The 27,708-nt window shown below is 35.6% G+C and overlaps 1 protein-coding gene across 1 annotated transcript in view; it reads right to left on the bottom strand.

Moving 5' to 3' along the window:
- Positions 1-25,670, bottom strand: part of LOC111046935 (uridine 5'-monophosphate synthase) — a 42,157-nt gene extending 16,487 nt beyond the window's left edge. The window contains exons 1-6 of the mRNA XM_022332588.2: positions 25,327-25,670; positions 19,328-19,588; positions 18,507-18,629; positions 17,565-17,700; positions 14,500-14,773; positions 13,804-14,015 (exon numbers count right to left, since the gene is read on the bottom strand). Of these exons, the coding sequence (XP_022188280.2) occupies positions 13,804-14,015; positions 14,500-14,773; positions 17,565-17,700; positions 18,507-18,629; positions 19,328-19,588; positions 25,327-25,476 (1,156 nt within the window). The 5' untranslated portion in view covers positions 25,477-25,670. The remainder of the gene's footprint in view (positions 1-13,803; positions 14,016-14,499; positions 14,774-17,564; positions 17,701-18,506; positions 18,630-19,327; positions 19,589-25,326) is intronic.
- Positions 25,671-27,708: the final 2,038 nt, after the last annotated feature.

Below are 27,708 nucleotides of genomic sequence, written 5' to 3'. Positions count from 1 at the left end.
CTCTGCACGCAATAATATTTAACATGAATCAACTGCACACTTAAACCGATTACGAGCCAGTCCGGGAGAAGTCTAGAGAAGAGTGACGAAAACAGGCCGAGCTCCTTCTAAGTTGCCGGGAGAGAGTCCCATTACTATGGCAGATAACACCGTAGGCCAATACTTCCCCAAAGTTATGGTGGTGGGGGGTAAGCACCCTCAATTGCAAAAGAGAGAAATCTCAATGTACGAGGACTAAATGAACATGGAGGTAGAGGGATAATTTGAAGAACACCTTTCCGAGAGAGAGGATATAATAATAATTAAAAATATAACTTGACAGACATTTAGATTTATAATAAGGTATTGAAATGAAATCTTTATTATATTAAAGCTGCATGAATCGGAATAATAGCTGGCTGGCATCTTATCTTATCGATATTGCTGCTCGCTACTATCAATTTGAGCTATGCCAGCCGCCTTACGAAATGTGATGTCACATAAAAGCCCCAAATTTGCAAGAGGTTGAGTCTCAAGGTCTTGCCAATTTCTCACCCATACAGCACATTTCAGCCCTCACATCGGGTCAATTGCAGCAAGACTAGCCAAGCATCTCTAACATTACACTGCTATACTTTAGGATTATGGTAGTACCCAATAGGAAACAATCAACCATCAGTACAAATAATGTAAGCCTGGGTCCAAGCCCTTCGACTTTACAAGTGGAATTCTCTCCACAGCAATTACAATAATTAGTGAAGTGGGCAACAAGCCCCACTCACCAGAAAAAAGAAGAAAATCCCAAATGATGCAACAAGATGCAATACCAAATTTGCTGGCCCGCCATACTCCAACATCTCCAAATATGACAACATCAGTGATGCCACATAAGTTTGCAAATAGCAATTCCCGAAGGCTAATTCCAATTTGAGCAATCTTCTTCATATTATACTTTAGACTCACACAGTTTGATTCATGATTTCTTCCATTTCAATTATTATAAATGTTGGCAATTTCCATAAATGTGTTTATTATTCATTCTCTAGACTACCTTGTCAATTAAATTGGTACCTCTTCCTTTCTCTTTCATGTGTTCACTTTGTGTTTGGCTGTATTCTTTCATTTCTCCCTCATGTTTCATCTCTCTAATTTGATTATCTCAGTGGCCGGCTGTGCGTTCACTCTGTGAATAATATTCTTTCAAATTGATTTTGGTTAATTGGCGGTGTTTATCTTCGAATCTAGTAACTTTCTCACTTTTCTTACAGTGAGGCATCCTGATAATAACAAATAATGTACATTTAAATAACATCTAACAAATATAATAATAATCTTAAAAATGATGCTAATACTAATCTTAATGCTAATAACAATAATAATACTGAGTTAGTTTACAATATATCACAGACATTTTTCTTTGGTTAATTTTTTTTTTTTGCTTTGTTTTGTTATTTAATTTTATTACTTGATGTTTTGTTATCACAGCACATTGCTGCTATTGATTTAACAATTTTTCTCCAACTTTTAATTTTAATTTTTTTTTGTCTGTGTTGAAAATATTATTCAATCAGTGTAAATACAAGATCGGTTAGTATCAAAATTGTCCTTTCATGCAACTATGTGCATTGCATGTTAATTTAAACGTTTTGTGCAGTTATCTTATTTGAAAAACTCTAAAGTTTAATTTGAAAATTCAAGTTCCAAATTAGGAATATACAAAGCTTCAAAATATTTCGTCTTGAAGACCAGAAGGGCTACTCCTAACAGTGGAGCGCACTTAAGGTGCTGATAACTGCACTGACACATGAAGAAAGACATATAATATTTTACATTTAACACAAATTTATCACATTGTCCTGCTGCACCATCACATAACATCAAGTCGACACAACACTCAAGAATAGAGTACATGGAACTCTGCTCCAATTGAGAAAAATAAGTATTTTCAAATAGTGAATTATCACAATATTCAAAATTGATATATCCATCAATTTATTAAATTTATTAATACTGATCATACTGGAATGGGGCAGCAGGAGACACAACACACAACTTGATAATTTTCAAGTTGGTGACACAGAAATAAAACATAAATTCGCCTTTGGGATACATTTACATAAATACAGGCTTACAATATAATAATTCAATGTTTGAGTTTTAAGAATGATATGTGCATACTATGAACCAACAATAACTAATAAAATAATAAACAATTAACAATAAGCAATCACAAATGTGAGCATATTTGTAATAACAATAAACTAAAAAATCCAGTTAGTGCTATGCTTTTCATGAGGCTCGTAGATCAATGATCTCTGAAGCATAGTAACTCCAACGATGATGAAGACGAAGGCGATGATAACGTCAGGTAGAGTGAAGTCTCGAGGAAGCATTGTGAGGGACCGGAAGGTTGACGATTTTGACAGATCATTCCCGGAGCGCTACTCGTCAGCCAATCGTGAAGTAAGAGCCTCATGAAGTAAGACCAACCGCTCACAGATAGAATGGCTCTACAGGTATCACCCTGGCTGGATACCTGAGCAATGGTGTAAGGTCCCGTACAGAGATGAAAGAAACCTTTGTTCCATTTCCGAAGGTGATCAGAAGCTGGATGTAACTCGATCCACAATTTTTGTCTTTGTGTAGAGTGCTGAGTAGAAGTACGAGGCAGAACGGTATAGAGAGCATTATCAAAGTTTGTAGTAGAATTCGCAAGTCAACTCAAAACACTGACCTAGAATGCACCGCTAATTTCAGCCAAACTATTCTCGACCTCATGTAGTATGGCTTTTTGTGCTTTGACTACTCAGATAGTGAGCTTTGAACCGCTAGATGAAATCGAATCATTGTTTTTCAACAACTGAACTTCTTCTTCGATTTCATACATTTCATTTATGGTGCCAATGGCTCCAATTTTTTCAAGCTCAGAGTCAATTATTGGACTACAATCAGTCATTGTGGTATTTATTCCAACCTCTACAGTGGTTTTGAGTGTGGTAATGTTGTCTTTTTGTTTTGGAACTTGTGTCTCTGTTGTCGCTTCAGTCAATATCACTGTGTCACTATGAGTCATCTCACAGTCAGTGTGTTCTTCAATTTTGGCTTTTGGCTCAATCTTTTTATTTCGTGAATCTTCACCAAGGTTGAGAACAGGCGATTGAAAACTCTCCTCCATACGGTCCAATCTGGAAAACATGTTCGTCTGTGCTTCCTTCATCACCTCCAAAAGACGTTTCTCCAGACTCCTCTGATGAGCTCTCCGTTCATTGCGTAATTCATCAAGGAAATCTAGAAAACTATCCGTCACGGCTGATGAGGGTGGTGATTGATCCAGTTGTTGATCTCTTATCTCGGCAGCTTCAGTGGGAGAAGGCGGGTTTCCATCATCTGCACTGCTTGGCTGAGTTGACGCGGCCTGCTGCATGACGTCCCCCTGCGGAGCCACGGATTCTGGGGTCGTTAGTCTGGTGGGCGACGCTCTTCCATGAATTCCCACTGCCGCGTCGAGATGTGTGGACGAACAGAGATGTTGGACCTTTTGCGTAGATGAAAGACTGCTGGACCGTGGATGTCCGCCGGGTGAGTCGTCCGCGGCTGTGCTGAAGTCATTGGTCAATCCGTTCCCCATATCTTTACAAAGGGAAAATCGAAGCGAAAATCATGGCAAAGACAACTGAAGAATGCAACGATGAAGCCCTCAAATGCATAGAAGCGAGTGAAATAACGAAATAATTGATAAGATAGAAACGAAGAAGTTGGTTCGCAACTGCACTGACGTGAGACAATTGAGCTAATAAAAGCGAATTCGCGATAATGAATCAATCATAACAATTATAATCAATATTAATGATTGATTATATAATGATGCGCGATGGAAATATTGGGAATTACCAAGTTAGTATTCATTTATTAAAGCATGAATAAAATAACCCGCAATAAAATAACTTCTGCCCACATGAAACGCAAGTAATATCCCCTACTTTTAAAACAATCAAACATAACCATGAACACTCAATAAAACATAATCAATCATTTCGATATTATGATATTCAATCATATGCTAATGATATAGGTAATCATTAAAGAAAATTGGACTAATTCGCAATCTTTGTTTTTGCAAATGATTCCTGACTTGTATTGTGCACTCATGAAATAATAATATAATTATGCTGATAATTTTGGCATTAATAAATACAGCCTTGATTTGCACTATTTGTTTTTGAATAAATAAATATCTTCCAAATTGTCGGAGCATGTACAAGTCATTTAATAACAGGCTATTAAAGAAAAAAATCGATTAATAATTTTTGAATTGTTGGAGTATGCACAAGTCATGTAGTAGTTGATTGTTAAGACAATCCATATGATATATTATATTATTTGAAAAAGGCCCATTATCGTTAATTTCTATAATATATAATTTAACATTATGTGTCAGTAATATTACCGTAGCATAATTCGCTATTACCTTAATTTGTAATATAATGACTCAAATTGATAACTTTGAATAAATTATTGTTCAAGTATCAAAACAAGTTATTCAAGTAGCGATTGGCTATTAAGGTAATCCATATAATACTGTATTATATTCAATGGAGTATTATAGTTGACGTATATAAATTATAATTTCCCACTATGCGCCAATAATAGTAGCCTCAATCAATACTACCGAAGATTAAATTATTTATTATCAAGGTAATTTATTTAAAAATGGATTTATAATAGTGTAATTGCTAAATTATTTATGAAGTTCTCTTAGAAACTATCCATATAACTCAGTAATGAATATTAAATTTATATAATCCGTATAGAGTATGCTTATAATAATCATTTAATAATGAGCTTGTAGCAGTCAAGTTCAATATGTCCTTCATGAAGCCTTGATATTACCTTGACTATCATCATATTGCATGCCTTTGCATGTAAAGCCTGCGATGATCATTCCTGTCTTTCCACAGAACTATAAAATTCATATAAAATGAATATAATCTTCCTTAAAATTTCAATTCTAATTCAATATGATTATTAAAATTTATGAACGTTTTTAAAGTCTTCATTTATTGCAGGCTTTTGTAGAACATGGCCTGTGGTAACTTAATTTATTAATTGTAAAGTTCTGCTAAATGATATCATAATACTGTATAATCATCTTAGAATATTAATTGAATTAACATTAATATCACAGAAATAGCCTACTTAATATATCCCAAAGGCGTAAAAGTCTCTCTCGGTAAGGTGCTCTCTATAAATCATTCTAATAAATTCAATCATTTTTGAATGATGAATTCTATCTCAGGTAACTTGATAATTTTTTGAATATTGAATTCAATTTCAGGTATCTTGATATACTGTAGATTGAATTAAAGATTATCAATTTTCAATGTCAGTGATAAATTAATATGCTGATAATATTTCTATTTGAAAAATTCACTGAAAAGACTGATCTAAGTGAAAGTTATTTTCTATGGATAATTATGTACACTGAGCCCCCTCCTAAAGTCCATGTTCGCGGCTCGCCATTTTGTGAGAACTGGCTCCGACCTAAGGGTCCTTTTTAACTAATTTTTCAATAAAGGAACGGACTCACCGGTTTTTTTAAGCGTTCGTTCCCTGGATAGGCGTCAGCTGGTAGAGCAGGTACAGGTACGTTTTTTTGGATTCAGCACACTTAAACCGATTACGAGCCAGTCCGGGAGAAGTCTAGAGAAGAGTGACGAAAACAGGCCGAGCTCCTTCTAAGTTGCCGGGAGAGAGTCCCATTACTATGGCAGATAACACCGTAGGCCAATACTTCCCCAAAGTTATGGTGGTGGGGGGTAAGCACCCTCAATTGCAAAAGAGAGAAATCTCAATGTAAGAGGACTAAATGAACATGGAGGTAGAGGGATAATTTGAAGAACACCTTTCCGAGAGAGAGAATATAATAATAATTAAAAATATAACTTGACAGACATTTAGATTTATAATAAGGTATTGAAATGAAATCTTTATTATATTAAAGCCCCTCCTAAAGTCCATGTTCGCGGCTCGCCATTTTGTGAGAACTGGCTCCGACCTAAGGGTCCTTTTTAACTAATTTTTCAATAAAGGAACGGACTCACCGGTTTTTTTAAGCGTTCGTTCCCTGGATAGGCGTCAGCTGGTAGAGCAGGTACAGGTACGTTTTTTTGGATTCAGCACACTTAAACCGATTACGAGCCAGTCCGGGAGAAGTCTAGAGAAGAGTGACGAAAACAGGCCGAGCTCCTTCTAAGTTGCCGGGAGAGAGTCCCATTACTATGGCAGATAACACCGTAGGCCAAAACTTCCCCAAAGTTATGGTGGTGGGGGGTAAGCACCCTCAATTGCAAAAGAGAGAAATCTCAATGTAAGAGGACCAAATGAACATGGAGGTAGAGGGATAATTTGAAGAACACCTTTCCGAGAGAGAGAATATAATAATAATTAAAAATATAACTTGACAGACATTTAGATTTATAATAAGGTATTGAAATGAAATCTTTATTATATTAAAGCCCCTCCTAAAGTCCATGTTCGCGGCTCGCCATTTTGTGAGAACTGGCTCCGACCTAAGGGTCCTTTTTAACTAATTTTTCAATAAAGGAACGGACTCACCGGTTTTTTTAAGCGTTCGTTCCCTGGATAGGCGTCAGCTGGTAGAGCAGGTACAGGTACGTTTTTTTGGATTCAGCACACTTAAACGATTACGAGCCAGTCCGGGAGAAGTCTAGAGAAGAGTGACGAAAACAGGCCGAGCTCCTTCTAAGTTGCCGGGAGAGAGTCCCATTACTATGGCAGATAACACCGTAGGCCAAAACTTCCCCAAGTTATGGTGGTGGGGGTAAGCACCCTCAATTGCAAAAGAGAGAAATCTCAATGTAAGAGGACTAAATGACCATGGAGGTAGAGGGATAATTTGAAGAACACCTTTCCGAGAGAGAGGATATAATAATAATTAAAAATATAACTTGACAGACATTTAGATTTATAATAAGGTATTGAAATGAAATCTTTATTATATTAAAGCTGCATGAATCGGAATAATAGCTGGCTGGCATCTTATCTTATCGATATTGCTGCTCGCTACCATCAATTTGAGCTATGCCAGCCGCCTTACGAAATGTGATGTCACAACTCCTGGTCTTTTTGTAGGTCCTTCCGCTGAAGGAGGGGTCGCCAAATTGCCTCTAGGGCACCTGGCCACCCTCGACTTAGCCTCTTCACCTACATTTGTGCCTGGAGTTTCACCCATCTCTGGTCTCTTGGGTTTTTCTTTTTGCCCCTCCGAAACTGCCCTGATGGGGCAGATCCCGTGAGTTTGAAGGCAAGGCAACTTCTGGAGTTGCCTTGATGTCCATTTTAGTCGTCTCCTACGACAAGCATGGATACTGTGGGTGAATTCTGGTTTTCAACACATTCTTGAGTACGATGATCGACTCAATGCTCCTCCAACCCACAGGGGGCTTGGGTGGTAGGTATTAGGCAACCGTAGGCGAGCCCAGAACCCAACCTTACAAGATGATATAGTACTACCAACTTGAAATGCTCACAGAGACCAGAACACTTGTATCGGATATGCGGCTTATTATTTGCTCAAAAGTGATTGAGATAAATATTCAATAGGAATATTATGCGTCGACAGACAAGTTGGCACAAGAAAATTGGTATAGCTAAGTCTGAAGGAACGACTTCTTTTTAGATAAATTCAACTGCCTGACTTAAAAGCTAGTGGCCACTAAATCTATTACTTACGATTTTTCGCCTTAATTTTATAGCCTTTGGTTCAATTCAAACGTGTAAGGATAGCATACTAAATTCACATTCACGATAGATTATTTTAATTAACTAATTTCAACTCGGATTTTACTTTTTATATCGTTTAATTTTCTAATTTTTTTAGCTCCAACTATAATTTACATTGAAAAAATAAATAAAACATTTAAAAATAGTTGAGATCAATTCGCGTTTTTTTATATCATAGCCATTCAGGATAAAGTCGGAACAAGAACAGTGCATGAGAAAATTTTCTTGTTAAAGACTCAGCTGAATCAACCCAAGGAGAATACAACTATTGTACTCACACCTACTGTGATACGTCATCAAGGGAACTGTCCAGTTTAAATACTGTACAAATTAAATTGCAGCAAATGATATGCTGTCAACGTCAATCACATAGACAATCTTCAAAGAAACACTGCACACAAGAAGCAAGCCAAGATTTTCGTGAAACAATTTGATTGAAATAAAACTTAAAGAGAATATAATGTTACAAAATGGATGAAATAATTATTGTAATAATCACCTTTTGTATAATCAGCAGTGATAAGATTATTCTGACAACTGAGCTGAGCGACAATGAAAACAGCCCTTGGTTGAGAAGTGGACTCTGTGAACGCAGTTGACAGCGCTTTCAGAACGCCGTCACCTGGCAGAGGATGGACGGTGACAAGATCTGCCCATGGAGAGTACGAACAGTACTGCTGTCTCACTGTTTCACCAATGTCTGCAAATTTTCTGCAATAGCAAATAGAACAAAAATTAATTCCAACTAAACCGAAATAAACAACATCAACTGCGAAATTATTATTTGATCATTAGCTATTGAACTGGACACTTGAAGGGTTACATTGGTTCCAACTTGAAAAAAATTGGATTTCTTATTTTATAACTTTGAATAAGGCTGTTTTGTAATACAAAAGTATGTAAACCCGTAACTTAGTAACACAACATAATTTGAACTTGTTGAAGTCAATAATAATGATAGAGAATGAATCACTTTTAGCTTAGTTTCCGAGGCTGGTTGGATTAATTTTAGAATCTGAACAGAGAATAATTCCCAAACATAAATTTGGCGACAAGTGGATGATTAATGAAATTAAAAATTTTGCAATGAGTTGGTTTTATTTACAACTAATTGATAAAACAACAATGATCACCTTGACAAGTTGATATAAAACTGAAATGAAGAGATATAATTACCTGTCTTCCATGATGAGAAACTTGTGTGACTTGGCGATTGATCTCAATTGGTCAGCAGTTTCCTGCTTGAAATCTTTCACAATATCGGCGTGGACTTTGAAAATGACAATATAGGGTCCCAAGGTTTGCGCAAGATTCAATAGTTCTACAGAACTAGTTACATCTGCTGCCAAACAAAGATTTGACTTTTTTTCTACGATAATCTTGAACAGTTGAGCCGCTAATATACATTTACTATGTTGCACTCTTTCTGAGAATGGAGTAATGATTCTTTCTGAAAGTAAAATATGACATTAAAATGAATAATTCCAGAAACACTCTTATAAATGACTAGCAGGTAACCCGTGCTTTGTACTGGAGAAAAGTTTCTGTTGTAAAAGGCAATCTCCTTATGTCCAGGAAAAATAAAAAAATAGAATAATTATTTATTACTTCGTCTAAATTACGAATACCTGCATAATATTCATCAGAGTTGAAAATTCTCAGCAGGAAAAAGAGTTTGATTGGTCTTGAACCCGCAAGCTTTCATTCGCGCGTGAAACCGATTACCCTATGGATTAGCTTGTAGAAAGCTCTGTTTGGTTGGGCTTTTATTCTAGCTTCGGATTCTAGCTTTTCTAATTTCTGTAACAATGAGTCATCTCACAGTCAGTGTGTTCTTCAATTTTGGCTTTTGGCTCAATCTTTTTATTTCGTGAATCTTCACCAAGGTTGAGAACAGGCGATTGAAAACTCTCCTCCATACGGTCCAATCTGGAAAACATGTTCGTCTGTGCTTCCTTCATCACCTCCAAAAGACGTTTCTCCAGACTCCTCTGATGAGCTCTCCGTTCATTGCGTAATTCATCAAGGAAATCTAGAAAACTATCCGTCACGGCTGATGAGGGTGGTGATTGATCCAGTTGTTGATCTCTTATCTCGGCAGCTTCAGTGGGAGAAGGCGGGTTTCCATCATCTGCACTGCTTGGCTGAGTTGACGCGGCCTGCTGCATGACGTCCCCCTGCGGAGCCACGGATTCTGGGGTCGTTAGTCTGGTGGGCGACGCTCTTCCATGAATTCCCACTGCCGCGTCGAGATGTGTGGACGAACAGAGATGTTGGACCTTTTGCGTAGATGAAAGACTGCTGGACCGTGGATGTCCGCCGGGTGAGTCGTCCGCGGCTGTGCTGAAGTCATTGGTCAATCCGTTCCCCATATCTTTACAAAGGGAAAATCGAAGCGAAAATCATGGCAAAGACAACTGAAGAATGCAACGATGAAGCCCTCAAATGCATAGAAGCGAGTGAAATAACGAAATAATTGATAAGATAGAAACGAAGAAGTTGGTTCGCAACTGCACTGACGTGAGACAATTGAGCTAATAAAAGCGAATTCGCGATAATGAATCAATCATAACAATTATAATCAATATTAATGATTGATTATATAATGATGCGCGATGGAAATATTGGGAATTACCAAGTTAGTATTCATTTATTAAAGCATGAATAAAATAACCCGCAATAAAATAACTTCTGCCCACATGAAACGCAAGTAATATCCCCTACTTTTAAAACAATCAAACATAACCATGAACACTCAATAAAACATAATCAATCATTTCGATATTATGATATTCAATCATATGCTAATGATATAGGTAATCATTAAAGAAAATTGGACTAATTCGCAATCTTTGTTTTTGCAAATGATTCCTGACTTGTATTGTGCACTCATGAAATAATAATAATAATTATGCTGATAATTTTGGCATTAATAAATACAGCCTTGATTTGCACTATTTGTTTTTGAATAAATAAATATCTTCCAAATTGTCGGAGCATGTACAAGTCATTTAATAACAGGCTATTAAAGAAAAAAATCGATTAATAATTTTTGAATTGTTGGAGTATGCACAAGTCATGTAGTAGTTGATTGTTAAGACAATCCATATGATATATTATATTATTTGAAAAAGGCCCATTATCGTTAATTTCTATAATATATAATTTAACATTATGTGTCAGTAATATTACCGTAGCATAATTCGCTATTACCTTAATTTGTAATATAATGACTCAAATTGATAACTTTGAATAAATTATTGTTCAAGTATCAAAACAAGTTATTCAAGTAGCGATTGGCTATTAAGGTAATCCATATAATACTGTATTATATTCAATGGAGTATTATAGTTGACGTATATAAATTATAATTTCCCACTATGCGCCAATAATAGTAGCCTCAATCAATACTACCGAAGATTAAATTATTTATTATCAAGGTAATTTATTTAAAAATGGATTTATAATAGTGTAATTGCTAAATTATTTATGAAGTTCTCTTAGAAACTATCCATATAACTCAGTAATGAATATTAAATTTATATAATCCGTATAGAGTATGCTTATAATAATCATTTAATAATGAGCTTGTAGCAGTCAAGTTCAATATGTCCTTCATGAAGCCTTGATATTACCTTGACTATCATCATATTGCATGCCTTTGCATGTAAAGCCTGCGATGATCATTCCTGTCTTTCCACAGAACTATAAAATTCATATAAAATGAATATAATCTTCCTTAAAATTTCAATTCTAATTCAATATGATTATTAAAATTTATGAACGTTTTTAAAGTCTTCATTTATTGCAGGCTTTTGTAGAACATGGCCTGTGGTAACTTAATTTATTAATTGTAAAGTTCTGCTAAATGATATCATAATACTGTATAATCATCTTAGAATATTAATTGAATTAACATTAATATCACAGAAATAGCCTACTTAATATATCCCAAAGGCGTAAAAGTCTCTCTCGGTAAGGTGCTCTCTATAAATCATTCTAATAAATTCAATCATTTTTGAATGATGAATTCTATCTCAGGTAACTTGATAATTTTTTGAATATTGAATTCAATTCAGGTATCTTGATATACTGTAGATTGAATTAAAGATTATCAATTTTCAATGTCAGTGATAAATTAATATGCTGATAATATTTCTATTTGAAAAATTCACTGAAAAGACTGATCTAAGTGAAAGTTATTTTCTATGGATAATTATGTACACTGAGCCCCCTCCTAAAGTCCATGTTCGCGGCTCGCCATTTTGTGAGAACTGGCTCCGACCTAAGGGTCCTTTTTAACTAATTTTTCAATAAAGGAACGGACTCACCGGTTTTTTTAAGCGTTCGTTCCCTGGATAGGCGTCAGCTGGTAGAGCAGGTACAGGTACGTTTTTTTGGATTCAGCACACTTAAACCGATTACGAGCCAGTCCGGGAGAAGTCTAGAGAAGAGTGACGAAAACAGGCCGAGCTCCTTCTAAGTTGCCGGGAGAGAGTCCCATTACTATGGCAGATAACACCGTAGGCCAAAACTTCCCCAAAGTTATGGTGGTGGGGGGTAAGCACCCTCAATTGCAAAAGAGAGAAATCTCAATGTAAGAGGACCAAATGAACATGGAGGTAGAGGGATAATTTGAAGAACACCTTTCCGAGAGAGAGGATATAATAATAATTAAAAATATAACTTGACAGACATTTAGATTTATAATAAGGTATTGAAATGAAATCTTTATTATATTAAAGCTGCATGAATCGGAATAATAGCTGGCTGGCATCTTATCTTATCGATATTGCTGCTCGCTACCATCAATTTGAGCTATGCCAGCCGCCTTACGAAATGTGATGTCACAACTCCTGGTCTTTTTGTAGGTCCTTCCGCTGAAGGAGGGGTCGCCAAATTGCCTCTAGGGCACCTGGCCACCCTCGACTTAGCCTCTTCACCTACATTTGTGCCTGGAGTTTCACCCATCTCTGGTCTCTTGGGTTTTTCTTTTTGCCCCTCCGAAACTGCCCTGATGGGGCAGATCCCGTGAGTTTGAAGGCAAGGCAACTTCTGGAGTTGCCTTGATGTCCATTTTAGTCGTCTCCTACGACAAGCATGGATACTGTGGGTGAATTCTGGTTTTCAACACATTCTTGAGTACGATGATCGACTCAATGCTCCTCCAACCCACAGGGGGCTTGGGTGGTAGGTATTAGGCAACCGTAGGCGAGCCCAGAACCCAACCTTACAAGATGATATAGTACTACCAACTTGAAATGCTCACAGAGACCAGAACACTTGTATCGGATATGCGGCTTATTATTTGCTCAAAAGTGATTGAGATAAATATTCAATAGGAATATTATGCGTCGACAGACAAGTTGGCACAAGAAAATTGGTATAGCTAAGTCTGAAGGAACGACTTCTTTTTAGATAAATTCAACTGCCTGACTTAAAAGCTAGTGGCCACTAAATCTATTACTTACGATTTTTCGCCTTAATTTTATAGCCTTTGGTTCAATTCAAACGTGTAAGGATAGCATACTAAATTCACATTCACGATAGATTATTTTAATTAACTAATTTCAACTCGGATTTTACTTTTTATATCGTTTAATTTTCTAATTTTTTTAGCTCCAACTATAATTTACATTGAAAAAATAAATAAAACATTTAAAAATAGTTGAGATCAATTCGCGTTTTTTTATATCATAGCCATTCAGGATAAAGTCGGAACAAGAACAGTGCATGAGAAAATTTTCTTGTTAAAGACTCAGCTGAATCAACCCAAGGAGAATACAACTATTGTACTCACACCTACTGTGATACGTCATCAAGGGAACTGTCCAGTTTAAATACTGTACAAATTAAATTGCAGCAAATGATATGCTGTCAACGTCAATCACATAGACAATCTTCAAAGAAACACTGCACACAAGAAGCAAGCCAAGATTTTCGTGAAACAATTTGATTGAAATAAAACTTAAAGAGAATATAATGTTACAAAATGGATGAAATAATTATTGTAATAATCACCTTTTGTATAATCAGCAGTGATAAGATTATTCTGACAACTGAGCTGAGCGACAATGAAAACAGCCCTTGGTTGAGAAGTGGACTCTGTGAACGCAGTTGACAGCGCTTTCAGAACGCCGTCACCTGGCAGAGGATGGACGGTGACAAGATCTGCCCATGGAGAGTACGAACAGTACTGCTGTCTCACTGTTTCACCAATGTCTGCAAATTTTCTGCAATAGCAAATAGAACAAAAATTAATTCCAACTAAACCGAAATAAACAACATCAACTGCGAAATTATTATTTGATCATTAGCTATTGAACTGGACACTTGAAGGGTTACATTGGTTCCAACTTGAAAAAAATTGGATTTCTTATTTTATAACTTTGAATAAGGCTGTTTTGTAATACAAATGTAAACCCGTAATGTAATAGTATGTAAACCCGTAACTTAGTAACACAACATAATTTGAACTTGTTGAAGTCAATAATAATGATAGAGAATGAATCACTTTTAGCTTAGTTTCCGAGGCTGGTTGGATTAATTTTAGAATCTGAACAGAGAATAATTCCCAAACATAAATTTGGCGACAAGTGGATGATTAATGAAATTAAAAATTTTGCAATGAGTTGGTTTCATTTACAACTAATTGATAAAACAACAATGATCACCTTGACAAGTTGATATAAAACTGAAATGAAGAGATATAATTACCTGTCTTCCATGATGAGAAACTTGTGTGACTTGGCGATTGATCTCAATTGGTCAGCAGTTTCCTGCTTGAAATCTTTCACAATATCGGCGTGGACTTTGAAAATGACAATATAGGGTCCCAAGGTTTGCGCAAGATTCAATAGTTCTACAGAACTAGTTACATCTGCTGCCAAACAAAGATTTGACTTTTTTTCTACGATAATCTTGAACAGTTGAGCCGCTAATATACATTTACTATGTTGCACTCTTTCTGAGAATGGAGTAATGATTCTTTCTGAAAGTAAAATATGACATTAAAATAAATAATTCCAGAAACAACTCTTATAAATGACTAGCAGGTAACCCGTGCTTTGTACTGGAGAAAAGTTTCTGTTGTAAAAGGCAATCTCCTTATGTCCAGGAAAAATAAAAAAATAGAATAATTATTTATTACTTCGTCTAAATTACGAATACCTGCATAATATTCATCAGAGTTGAAAATTCTCAGCAGGAAAAAGAGTTTGATTGGTCTTGAACCCGCAAGCTTTCATTCGCGCGTGAAACCGATTACCCTATGGATTAGCTTGTAGAAAGCTCTGTTTGGTTGGGCTTTTATTCTAGCTTCGGATTCTAGCTTTTCTAATTTCTGTAACAATGATCGGTTGCCCGCCCATACAGATTATAGAGTTTATTATATCATTTTTCCTGAGTCGCAACCTATCAGCCTCTAATACTGGCCCATAAATTCTTCTTAGGATCTTCCTCTTCAATCTATTTAACAGCATCTTGTCACAACTTGTCAACACCCATGTTTGACATGCTAGATTCTAAACTATTATGGGAACCTCATGTTGAAATGATTTGCTTTAAGCTAGCAGGAATATACAGGGTAGGTGAAAAGTCCGAGAACGGCTTAATATCTCATACACAAAGGTAATTTGACGTTGGGTGTGATTGGGGATCCTACTGGAATTGAAAATACTACTTTACTATGACTTTAAAAATCTGGTCCGCCATTTTCAATGCAACTTTTTTTTCTAAATAGGAAAGTGGTCATGCGTTACATGATTTCGATACAGAATTACAAGGAAAAATGAATGGCGAAAACCGCACATCGATATCTCAAAACGTTCAGAAGATATTTACATTATCAATCAGTACCATGCAAATCAGAAATGAAATATATGAGTGGTAGTGATTAATAATGTGAATATCTACTGAACGGTTTGAGATATCGATGTGCGGTTTTCGCCATTCATTTTTCTTGAAATTCTGTATCAAAATCATGTATCGCATGACCACCTTCCTATATAAAAAAATGAAGTTGCATTCAAAATGGCGGATCCGAGATGGCGGACCAGATTTTCAAAGTCATAGTGAAGTAGTTTTTTTCAATTTGAATAGGATCCCAATCACACCCACCGCCAAATTATGAGATATTAAGCAGTGTATGAGATATTAAGCCGTTCTCGGACTTTTCACCCACTCTGTATTGAGGAGACTAGAATGTGAGTTGCCTGATAATTATATTATGTTAGACAAGCTTATTATGCTTTTTTTCCCATTCAATCCTGTCCTATGGTATCAGGTTATGGGGTACACATTCCTCAAGTGTAAAAAAAATTAATTTTACAGAAGAAAGCAGTCAGAATAATAAGTGAAAATCCAAGGAAATCAAGAAATTCAAGGAAAATCCAATATTAACAGACTTCAATGAATTTTTGTATTAGTGTTTGAAAGAGATAAAATTGAGGGAAAATATATTGATGGTTGCCAGTGACATTCACAATTATCCGACTAGGGCCAGTGGAGATCTTCACGTACCTAGATGCAGACTTACTAAATCTCTTTCAAGTTTTCCAGTAGTGGGGATAAAATTTTTCAACCTTCTACACACTTCCTTCCGTACCCTTCCCCTGCATGTATTCCTTGGACATTCAAGAAAATGGCTCATTGAAATTATAAATATCAACTATAATATGAAATAGTTAATTGAAGCGTAGCCCTATTATGGGTGAATTATTGACTGTTATTGTTGTCTTTATTCATTTTAAGGATTTATTATTATTGATTTTATTATATATTGTGATCTAATTATGATTTATTACGTATTGTAATCTAATAAAATATTTTGTGACATAGCCTTATGTACTACTGTATCGTCAGGCTGAATAAATTGATTGATTTCACAAGCATAAATTTCTACTGGTCGCAGCAATGTCCTATAAATATTGATTTTACTGTTCCAACTTAACAGTCTTGACCTTAGAATTTCCTGTTGGCTGAAGCCTATTTCCAGGTTTCAATTTCCATTTGATTGTCATTCTTATTGGTGATCAGAGATCCAAGATACTTGAAACATTCTAATGTTTTAAAACGATGTCCTTCCAGTGTCAGATCTTCAGGTATCTTTCTCTCTGGTCTCTAGTCATCATCATGTAAACATGATAATTTTCTGAAGCTTTTAATCAGATCCTCCTTCCTTCGGGCAAAGATGTCTACATCATATGTATAATATCAGAGACAAGAAATATAGGTGCTTATGCTTATCCTTTATCTATGATAATATGCTATATACTGTACCATTCTAGTAAGCAGCGTACCTCCATCATTCAAACCAGTATTTCTGACTGCTCTTTCCAAGACATGGTTAAACAAAGTCCCTGACAGAGGATCTCCCGAATACATCAAGAAATCTGTTTTGAAGAATCCTTATTGATCACTGAAAAAATCTCAACCGGGACATTCCACATGTTATCACAAATTCTCTGTTTTAATTCATTCACAGTTCTTTGTGAACCATTTTGAGATAGATCAAAAAATCACAGGTCTGACAAATCTAACGTTATCGTTACCAAGTTTGTTTCTTGTTGATGCTTTAATTATAATGAATTAATATATTTCTTCCATTCACACTTTTGTATATTCATTTTTTATAAATTCCCGTTATTCTGTGTCACATAATTTAATATGGTTTATTCTAGTAAACTAGCCTATATTGATTTTTACAATAGGCCTACATTGTGCAAATGTTATTGTACATTACACGATACAGTAAACAAGCTAGACATAATTGTTTCAATTACCTGGAATATGATTTGTAGTTTCACTTTTACTAACTGTTCCATTGACAAACTCAACTGAGTTTGCTCTGGTGTATCTGTTGACTTTCTCAACAACATCGGCATCTATACGTCCGGCTTCAAAAAGTATTTCCAATGCCTGGTAAGTAAATTACAAATTATTATTATTATTAACTGAAATTAAATGAACAACAATAAAAATGTTTAATCAAAGAATAGAAAATAATTTTTATAATCTACGATTAAAATTATATTTTCATAATAATTATAATTATATTTTAGATTATAATTATTCATATGAAACATTCCATACTTCAAAGAGTCAACTGTGTGAGAATAAGATTATAATATTATATAATTGGGATTTTTGTTTAATTATAATTATTTGGACTTTGATAACCTTGATATACTGTAATAACTATATATAACTTTACAATGATAGACTACAACTTAATGACTCAATATGAAACCAAGAATTGAAAATAAACTTTAAGGTAGCGCACAGTCATAAGATATTGTTCCCTAATCAGTGAGCAAAGTTTTTAGATTTGAAATAATTCTACTGCTTTTCATCTTACTGTGATTTTTATATTTTATTGTGATGATTATTGTTCGAGTGATGGCAACTGAACTTCATTTACCAATTTCTTTACACTGAGTACAATTTGGGAATAATCAACTGGCATTTGCCCAAAACTGTATAAATCCCTAATTTAGGATGAAACATTCCAGGTGTTGTGTAATGTTCATGTTCGCTGATAATTTTGAGACTGAACTAAAATGTTGAATTTGCAAGATCAAGCACAAAAAATAAACCTAAACAAATATAAAACACTTTCTTGAAATATTATTTTTTAAATTGTTTTTATTCATAAAATGTATTATTTTATTCAGTTTGAATTCGTTTAAACTCAATTAATATCAAAGTTATAAGCGGAAAATTACCTTCGATAAAGTTGTTAGCGCATGCACTCTGATACCCTTCTTCAGAAGATTGTTGTAGCCTCCTTGCTGTCTGTCAACTACAATCACACAATCTTTCCCTTCCAAGCCCTCTTTAACAAGATCCTGCAAATCGGAGTATCGCTGTTTAAAACTTGTCAAATACACAAGTAAATTTAGGTAATATGCTTTAATACTTTAAATGTTATTTATAATGAACACTATTTGATGAAATGTACATTGCGATTGTACAGTGCGATCATTATTTCGCGCATATTTTAATAAACATGTCCATGAGAAGTGGGGTTTTGATATTTGGCATGTGACTTAATTAATTAAATGTACAAATATAACTTTATTCTCTATTCATACAATAAGTACTTTATCGAAATGATAGGGAGAGGAGAAATAAGGTAACCTTGCTATTCCTCTACCAAATTCAGATAAGATTACACATAGTCCGAAATAGGTCAAGACTTGTAGTTCTTCACTTTACAAAATTTTCTTTAAGGTCCTTAAATATTTTCACAAAGTAAAGATTTACTTTAAACATTAATTGAACATTTACTATGAAATAAAAATTTATATTGTAACTTTTCTCAATAAGTGGTGATGATATAGCCATTCACAGATGAATGATTCGATTATAAGGGGAACAATGATCAGAGTTGAAAAAAATTACAAATAATAGCAATTGAACAGTAATTATTGTCAACTTCAAACAGAGCATAGATGAAACCCTTATTCACTTGGGTGATTATGTATCATGCTAGCAAAATGAGTGAAGTCCATTCAAATCTCAAGTTAAAAATATGACAACTTACTTCATAGGTCTCCAATATACTCGAACCCGAAGTGCATACGTCTTCAACAATGAGACACTTGTCACCCTTATCAAAACGGCCTTCAATTATTTTCTTTGTGCCATAGTTTTTTGCCTCTTTTCTGCGCATCAGCATGGGAACATCTGACTTGACGCACATTAGAGTTGCTATGGGGAGAGCAGTATAAGGCACTCCGCAAAGTCTTTTGAAATCTACATTCCTTGATTTCACAAAGTCAAGCATTAGTTGCGACAGAGTATCCTGTAACATATAAGAATATTATAAAAACATATCCAAGTTTATCGTTAATAATATCTAAATAATCTTTTGTTGTTATTTTGAAAATGAGTTTTTTCTATTTATTCTGCCATTTAAAATGTTACCCAAAATTTTCAAGTAGACTATCATTGTAAAGAATGTATATGAAAATTTTAAAGGTAAAGAAGCTGCAAGCTTGAAATATCAGTTTCACCCAAAAATAATATTATTATTAGAAATCAGTACATTTTTTGTCAAATCTAAAAGCTCAGAAAAAATTTATCTAGTAATAATTACTATATGAAATCTTGAAAAACCAAAAGAGAACTTGAAGAATTCTCTTCCTCTTTCAACTTTTCTGAAAACTTATTGATCCATAGTAGAACGCTGTAGCTGTTACCCGCAATGGCTTCAACATTGAAATCACACCAGCGATTAATAGTTTTTAAGTTAGCTATGACACAATAAAACATATAAAAACGATAAATCTCTACAACATGAAAGTAGAATTCGATAAGAGCATTCGTTTAATATACAGTTACTATCATTGTCTCAGAAATACAATTAACTGGTAACGTGATGATAAGCCAGACACACACACACACATTTTTGGACGTTAATTTTTTTGCCATCCTTAAGAAATCTACCAGATTACACGGAACTTGGCAAACACATGAACACATCATCTTATTCCTGACAATAGTTACAAAGTTATGTTTTATCTAATAGAATTTATAAGGACAAACAAAAAACCGTATGGCCAAAAATCGATGTGTGTGAAACTAGACTTACCCCTGTTATATGATCTTAAAGTGGGACTTTCTACAGTTTATGAATGAGAATGAATCATTATAGCAAATTGAAAACAAGCAGAGTACTTACTTTAAAACAAAGACAATGTTTATAGTCAAGCTTTGAATTTATTTCATTTAATGTTGTACAATATATTCAACATGCAATTAAGAACAAAATTCACAAAAATACAGTACCGTACTTCAAGCAGTAAAATCGATTTAGTTAAATTAATAAAAGATTCTTAAGAGATCGAGCTTACACACTTTACAATGAGAGACCTGGTAACGACCTTCAATTCAGAAAAAAAGCTACCCTTGTACATTAAACATTACGCAGGATATGAGTAGCTTACTCCTGTAGTCTACAGAACGCATTCTAATTTTTACGAAAGAGAACCAAGATAAAGTTATCTATTTATATACTAGAAAACCTTGTATAGTGGCTACCGATCTACTGTATGTTCATTTAAAAGGAAAGAATTCACAAAACATGGTTAGGCTAATAAGAGAATCGTAGGAAAGAAGAAAAGCAGGATGAGAATAGAAACACATCTACAAGTTCCAAGAAGAACAAAGAACACAATACATTACAAAACTGAAATAAACTATGGTTATGAATTCAATTTACGATTTTATGCGATCACAGTGAACTAAGTCTGAATTTTAATCACCTAGTATTTGAGAAATTCCATTGGTCATCAGGCAATTCCTTCAACAAATAAAATTTATTACCGTGTTGATGAAGATTAGTTGATGATAATTCAATTACATTACTTCTATCTATACTAAAGTTAACTGTTTCTAACATGTTACTGAAATAGAAGCATATATTATGAAAGAGTAATGTCACAATTGTAAATAGAATGCATGAGAAACTTTATGAGTTACAATGTTTAAGGCTCATATGTCGTAGGACACCACCTAGTGATCTTCCACTCAAGTTCATCATGACATCAGGGTCGCCGGGCATTAGCTCTTACAGCGCTTATTAGACTAGGGACACTAGTCCAGACATGAGATTTTGTGATCCAAATGCGAATAGATGCAGCACAATTTTGTGTTAGACTATAAGTGTCCCTGCTCTGATGAGCGTCATCAGAACTTTGTCACCTAATTCGCTTGAGAAGAAAGTGGGAAGGTTACAAATGATTTGTGGAAGTATCAGTAGGACATTGGGGAAGAATGCTACCACAAGCACGATAATGAAATTTTATGACAATGGCAACTCCACTACTACTCTATGGTAGTGAATCATGAGTAGTGGGTAACATGAAAGCCACTTGAGAGTAAAGTGCAGGCAGCTGAGATGAGATTTCTTCGCAGAACTAAAGCTAGCTCCGCAGTGCAGGCTGGATGCTTGTCTGACTCGGACTAGGCGCTGAGACAGCAAATAATAGCAGCGTTGGTGGGAATGCGAGCGGCCGCAGTAACATCTTCCACCCAGCAATGGTCGGCGTAGTTCCGCCTAGCGGACAGACGAAAGATCAATCCAGTCGGTTATTTGATCCCTCCAGCCAGGCTCAGCCAAGCAGCCGAGACAATAGAACAATGGAGTGGCGGTCTTATTCGCGTTCATCAGCAGTTTTCTTTCTTACGATTATTTCGATTTTTGTGTTGCCTATAAACTCCAGTCACCAGTAAAAAGTTTCCAGAAACGTGGTGTACTACATATTAATGAATTTTCATGATGATTTTCAATTATTTAAAAACATTTTTGACATTCTGAGCCTTCAGGCTAAACTTGGGATCGCTGAGAACGAATCTGCAATCAGAATTTCTCTATCACGAAAAAACACAGCTGTTGATCTTCCGGCAACCGTTAACAGTCATCCTGCAATGCGGCCGAAACACTTCCAAGCCAGACACCCATGATCTCAAATGACAACAACGCCAAGCTGTGAGAAACCATCCTGCACTGCGGCGCTAGGTTAAGGGCTGTGACAGAAGAGTCACATCAGGCTGTGACATCAGGAATGAGGATATACGGAAGGAGCTGAATACCTTCTGCCTGAATGAGAGAGTTGCATCTTATCGTCAGCAATGGAAAGAGCATGTGGAACGAATGTCAGCTGATAGGCTTCCACTGAGAATTTTCAAGTATAAACCGGTAGGCAAAAGAGACATAGGCAGGCCACGAAAAAGATGGCAATGGTCATTATTTATTATAAAATGGAAACAGTAGTTTGTAATGATGCTTATGATGATATTAGATTAGATTTTATTGATGTTATTAATTTATACATTTTTATTTATTAATATTTTTTTATTCTAATTACAAGCTGAATGTGAGTCGGAACAGGCAATAGCCTAATCCCTGTTTGAAAGAAGAAGACTATAAGTGTCCCTGCTCTGATGAGCGTCACCAGAGCTTTGTCACCTAGTTCGCTTGGAGATCGGAGTTTGAGTTTGAGGGAACATTAGCCTTACTCCAGGTGGATCACTAGTGTCCTAGTCTGGTTCCCTAGCTGTAAGCCCCGGTTAGTGGTACCGGTATGCTCATTGATAAGAACACCAGGCTTGGACATCAATGGCTCTATCAATGTCTGGAGCAGGCAACCAGCTGGGACACCAAGAGTGAAGACGACATTCCTCAACGTTTCCTTCCACTAATTCAAGGGCCGTCACTCTTCACGTGAATAATTGAAACATACTGTGATATTTGATTTGATGCTCTGCGATAATTCTTAGATAGGTACCAGTAGACCTAATTATTGTACCGGATGTCCCAGCGGTACACGAACTGGAGATCGAACAGAATATCTGCCAGATGTGGTGTTTTGACTGGTATTCCTAAGAGTGTAATCAAATTGGATGCAGATCCAATGGACACCAGATCTGCCGTCTCAATTGGTATCCCCAAGGGTATGATCACATTGAATTCCATACTTGAACCTTCAAATCAAGCACTGGATGCAAGTAATCTTATGTGCAAATGCACGCGAGACCATGCATGACCACGTGTGCAAATAAAAACAAAATTTAGAAAGAAACACGTTGAGACTTGTCTGTCGCTCCTCATACAGAACGCCGCAATTTTACGCATCAAGTGTGAGTGTTTCTATGGCTCTAACCAGATTCTCATCTGCACGTGAAGTCATGCATAGTATCGAGTGAACTTGCAGAAAAATGCATCCAATCTGATCATATCCTAAGGGTGTGATCACATTGGATGCGTATATGTGCAAGTGCACGCTTGGGTTATGCATGATCAAGCGTGCAGATGCCCCCTGTGGGTTGGGGGGAGCTTTGAGTCGATCATGTACTCAGGAATGTGTTGAAAAACAGAATTCACCCACAGTATCCATGCTTGTCGTAGGAGGCGACTAAAATGGACCTCAACTCCAGAAGTTGCCTTGCCTTCAAACCCACGGGATCTGCCCCATCAGGGCAGTTTCGGAGGGGCGAAAAGAAAACCCCAAGAGACCAGAGATGGGTGAAACTCCAGGCACAAATTTTGGTCAAGAGGCTGAGTCAGGGCTGGCCGGGTGCCCTAGAGGCAACTTGGCTACCCCTTCCTCAGCGGTAGGACCTTCAAAGAAAGCCAGGAGTGGAACTAATCAGTCTGAAGAGACTGCCAAGCATATCACACTGGATTGCAACAAGCAACCGGGTGATTTGGCCGCCCCTTCCTCAGCGGTAGGATCTACAAAGAAGGCCAGGAGTGGAGCTCACGCAGGTCACGAGGACTAATCAGTCTGAATAGACTGCCAAGCATATCACACTGGATTGCGACAAGGATTGCAACCAGGTGATGAATGGAATGTTAGTATATAGGGAAAAATTCCTGACTCTTGTAAAGGACATAGGTATTGGTTTGCCCAATCAACATACTACTTGGGAACACAATAAGCTTCGGTTGACGTGTTTGGGTTCTTTGAACCTTTAGATCCTTGAATCCGTCACTCCTAAAACAATAAGCGTGCAGATGGGAAACAACATTTGGAAAGAGCAATAGGATTACTCACACTGAATACACTTGCTATTTATTATAACAGTCAAGTTCAGTGTGAGCAGCACATAATGCGGCATGCGACCCACCTGGACTTGGTGGATCACTGGTGTTCTATTGTAGACTAATGCATACCTTAGTTCTTGTGCCCCTTAATAAATGATAGAAACAAGATGTTTTATCTGCGTCCAAAAAACTATAAAAGTAGGTAGGTACTATCTTTTCAAATTATGGAAACAGATTTATTTTAAATGAAGAAGTTTGAAATCTCATCACTTTGAGATGTTTATACGTTATAAATGAAATGAAAGAACTACCAAGTAAATAGGCTATCACTTGGTACATTGGATTATTCATTTTTCCTGGATCCACATGCATAAATTTAGAAATACAGAGCTCAAGTCAAGACTGCGAGCCCACGACACAGAATGACGGTGCTGTGTACAGTAAGACCGAGTTTGAGTTGATCGCTTAAAATCGATATTGCTCTATCGATTATTTGAAAATTTCAATTCTGAATTTAAATTGAATTTCAACCTTTTAATTTTTTATATCTATAAAAGCCATTCTAATAGCATTTACAAAAGTCTCCAAGTTTATTGTTAGGCTTTAAATAAGTAATCTGTATTTTTCAAGTGACATTCAGGCTTACTTTAGGCCAATTCAACTGTGAATAGCCGATAATAATTAAAAGATGTGTGAAGTCTTGTAGATTGTGAGAAAATAGAAAAAAAAATTATGAATGGCCGACGTCTAATTTAATTGTGTACGGTAATCAAAATAATATGATACCAGTACCAAATCGATTGCAGCCTAAAATTTGATGACAAGTATGTGGAGTCACAGTCTTGACTTAGGCCTACACCAAATAAATATAAGGGCATAAAGGACAACATTGCATAGGTACCGTATAGGCTTCATTTATATCTCAAGTACATAATGAATGAGTTATCAGTATAGCTAGCCTATAATAGAAGATGAATTAAGCCAATTCTTACCATTAGCTTTGGATATGAAACCATCACACGCAAATCAAAGTAAACAGGAGAGTTTACGCCAACTTTCATAATGAAGTCTCCAAATTTTAATGCACCGTAACTATGAAGCTGAAGAACAAGGTCTCTTACTCTTAGGTCAAAATTTTCCATTCTGATAATTAGGTATTAAATACAGCTCTTTCACGTATTAAAATAATGACTTAAGAACCAACTAGTATTATAATAATCTAAATAGGTATGCCTACTACACTACAACTAACATCAGAACCAACCTCTTTGATTCATAAATCATAACCTCTTTCTTCACAGTTCACAATCTTTTTCGTCTGTCCATTCCACCATATTTTGTGAGCAGCTTCTCTTTGTCTCAGATACAGAGTAGCGGCCAGCAACGGTCACAGTTATCACATAGTTATTCAGAAGTATTCTTTGAGTATCTATAGTGAGGTCCACGTTATAATGGCAGAGTTTCATTTGCAATGGTGTTGCTATCCTTGTGTATCATTCAACAAAGCAGATGGCGCTATCTCTTTCATGCATTGCAAGGTTTCCACATTGTTTATCAACAATGTAGAAATTCAGCTGATTGACAAAATAGGGTCAAGGGTTAGGTTTTATTAAGATTATGTTTCATAAGGGTAGGTTAGGTTTTTGCTTTGAAATCTAAATTATAAAATGTGAAAAGGTTAGGGGTTAGTGGTTAGGTTTTTTGAGTTATATTTAATAATGTTCCATAAGGTTAGGTTGGGTTTTTGCTTTGAAATTGCAATATGCTAGAAGGGGCTAGGGTCCAGGTGGAGTTATGTTTTTTGTTGTTTCAAAGGTGAAAGGATAGGTTAGGATTTTGCTTTGAAATCCGAAGTATTGAATGTGCAAGGGTTAGGGGTTGGGTTATTTCAAACTATAGACCTATTTAATAATGTTTCATAAGGCTAGGTTAGGTTTCTGCTTTAAAATTGCAATATGCTAGAAAAGGCTAGGATACAGGTAGAATTTTGGTTTTTGATATTTTAAAGGTGAAAAGATAGGTTAGGGGGTTAGGATTTTGCTTTGAAATTGTAATATGCTGGAAGGGATTATGGGTATTCACAAAGATTTATGTTTATCAATGTTTTAAATATAAAAGGGGAGGTTGGGGGTTAGGTTTTTGCTTTGAAATGACAATATGCTGACTTAGTTATAGTTTTTTCAACATTAGTTAAATAACAACCGTTATATTTTATTAATTATATTATTGAAAAGTACTCTTTCTTTTATTGAATGAAATGATGATAATATATTGATTATTATATCGAATTTAATGATAACTCATCATTGGATAATAATATCATCAAAATGGAATGACGGCTCCAGTTACAGTGCTCGGTAACCATCATCACAAAGAAAGTTACATTCAAAGATCTGACTGAATGGAACAGGAAAAAACCGTTACTAACGCATGCGCGATACGGTGCTGTCTGAGACCGAGAGTGGTGAAAGTTGTTTTGAACGACTTGTGTTTGTGTGCACGTGCCAACTTCCACGTTGAAATTTCAGTTCGATATTTCATTCAAGCCTTGTACACACGTCCGTACAGATTGCCGTATGCACACCGTATGCACACCTGCGTACTTCTCCTTCAACGAAATATAATATATTATATCATATTATGATGTTCCACGTATGCCTCGGCATTCAAAAAGCTATCTGATTTGCAGACGACACGAAGACATGATGGATGTAAATTTTCCACATCATGACAAGTGACAACAATGGCGTCATTCCATCATTGAAGATAATTATTACAAAATGCAGCTGTATCATTTATTTCAATGACTTGTATAATAAAATCGAAAATAAAACTCAACAAACGATGTTGGTGGGTTGAACGATTGTAGGTTTAAGTAAGGAAATAAATTGCTACATGACATAAGATTGTCAATTCAAACTTTATTAGGATGTCAAAACATTATTTTGTTTATATACTGAAACTAATCCAACTAGTTATCCAAACAAATGATACCATCATGAGGGAAGCAATAACTTCACAAGAACGATTGGCCCTAACTTTGAGATTCTTTGCATTAGGCGATTCATTTGTTGGTTTCCAATATCTATTCTGAATCTCAAAAAAGGAAATTTCTACAATAATTCCAGAAGTTTTGATGACCTAATCAAAGTACTTAACACTGTCCTAAAAAATTGACAGTCTCCTTTAACGAAATTAGCCACAAATTGAATCAAATACTGAATTGCTGCCCATTTTAAACTAACTCTGCTCATACACATGACAAAACAAGATTCTCCAAGAAATTAGCTTCAAGATTCACCTTTAAGGAATACTAGTTCAAAGTTTGAATAAATCTCTCTATGGATAGCCCAGCTATCTAAAACATATAATAT

The sequence above is a fragment of the Nilaparvata lugens genome, chromosome 4 (assembly GCF_014356525.2).
Source record: "Nilaparvata lugens isolate BPH chromosome 4, ASM1435652v1, whole genome shotgun sequence".
NCBI lineage: Eukaryota > Metazoa > Arthropoda > Insecta > Hemiptera > Delphacidae > Nilaparvata > Nilaparvata lugens.
The sequence above is the reverse complement of the archived record's forward strand: the minus strand, read 5'-3'. Positions and strand labels throughout refer to the sequence as shown.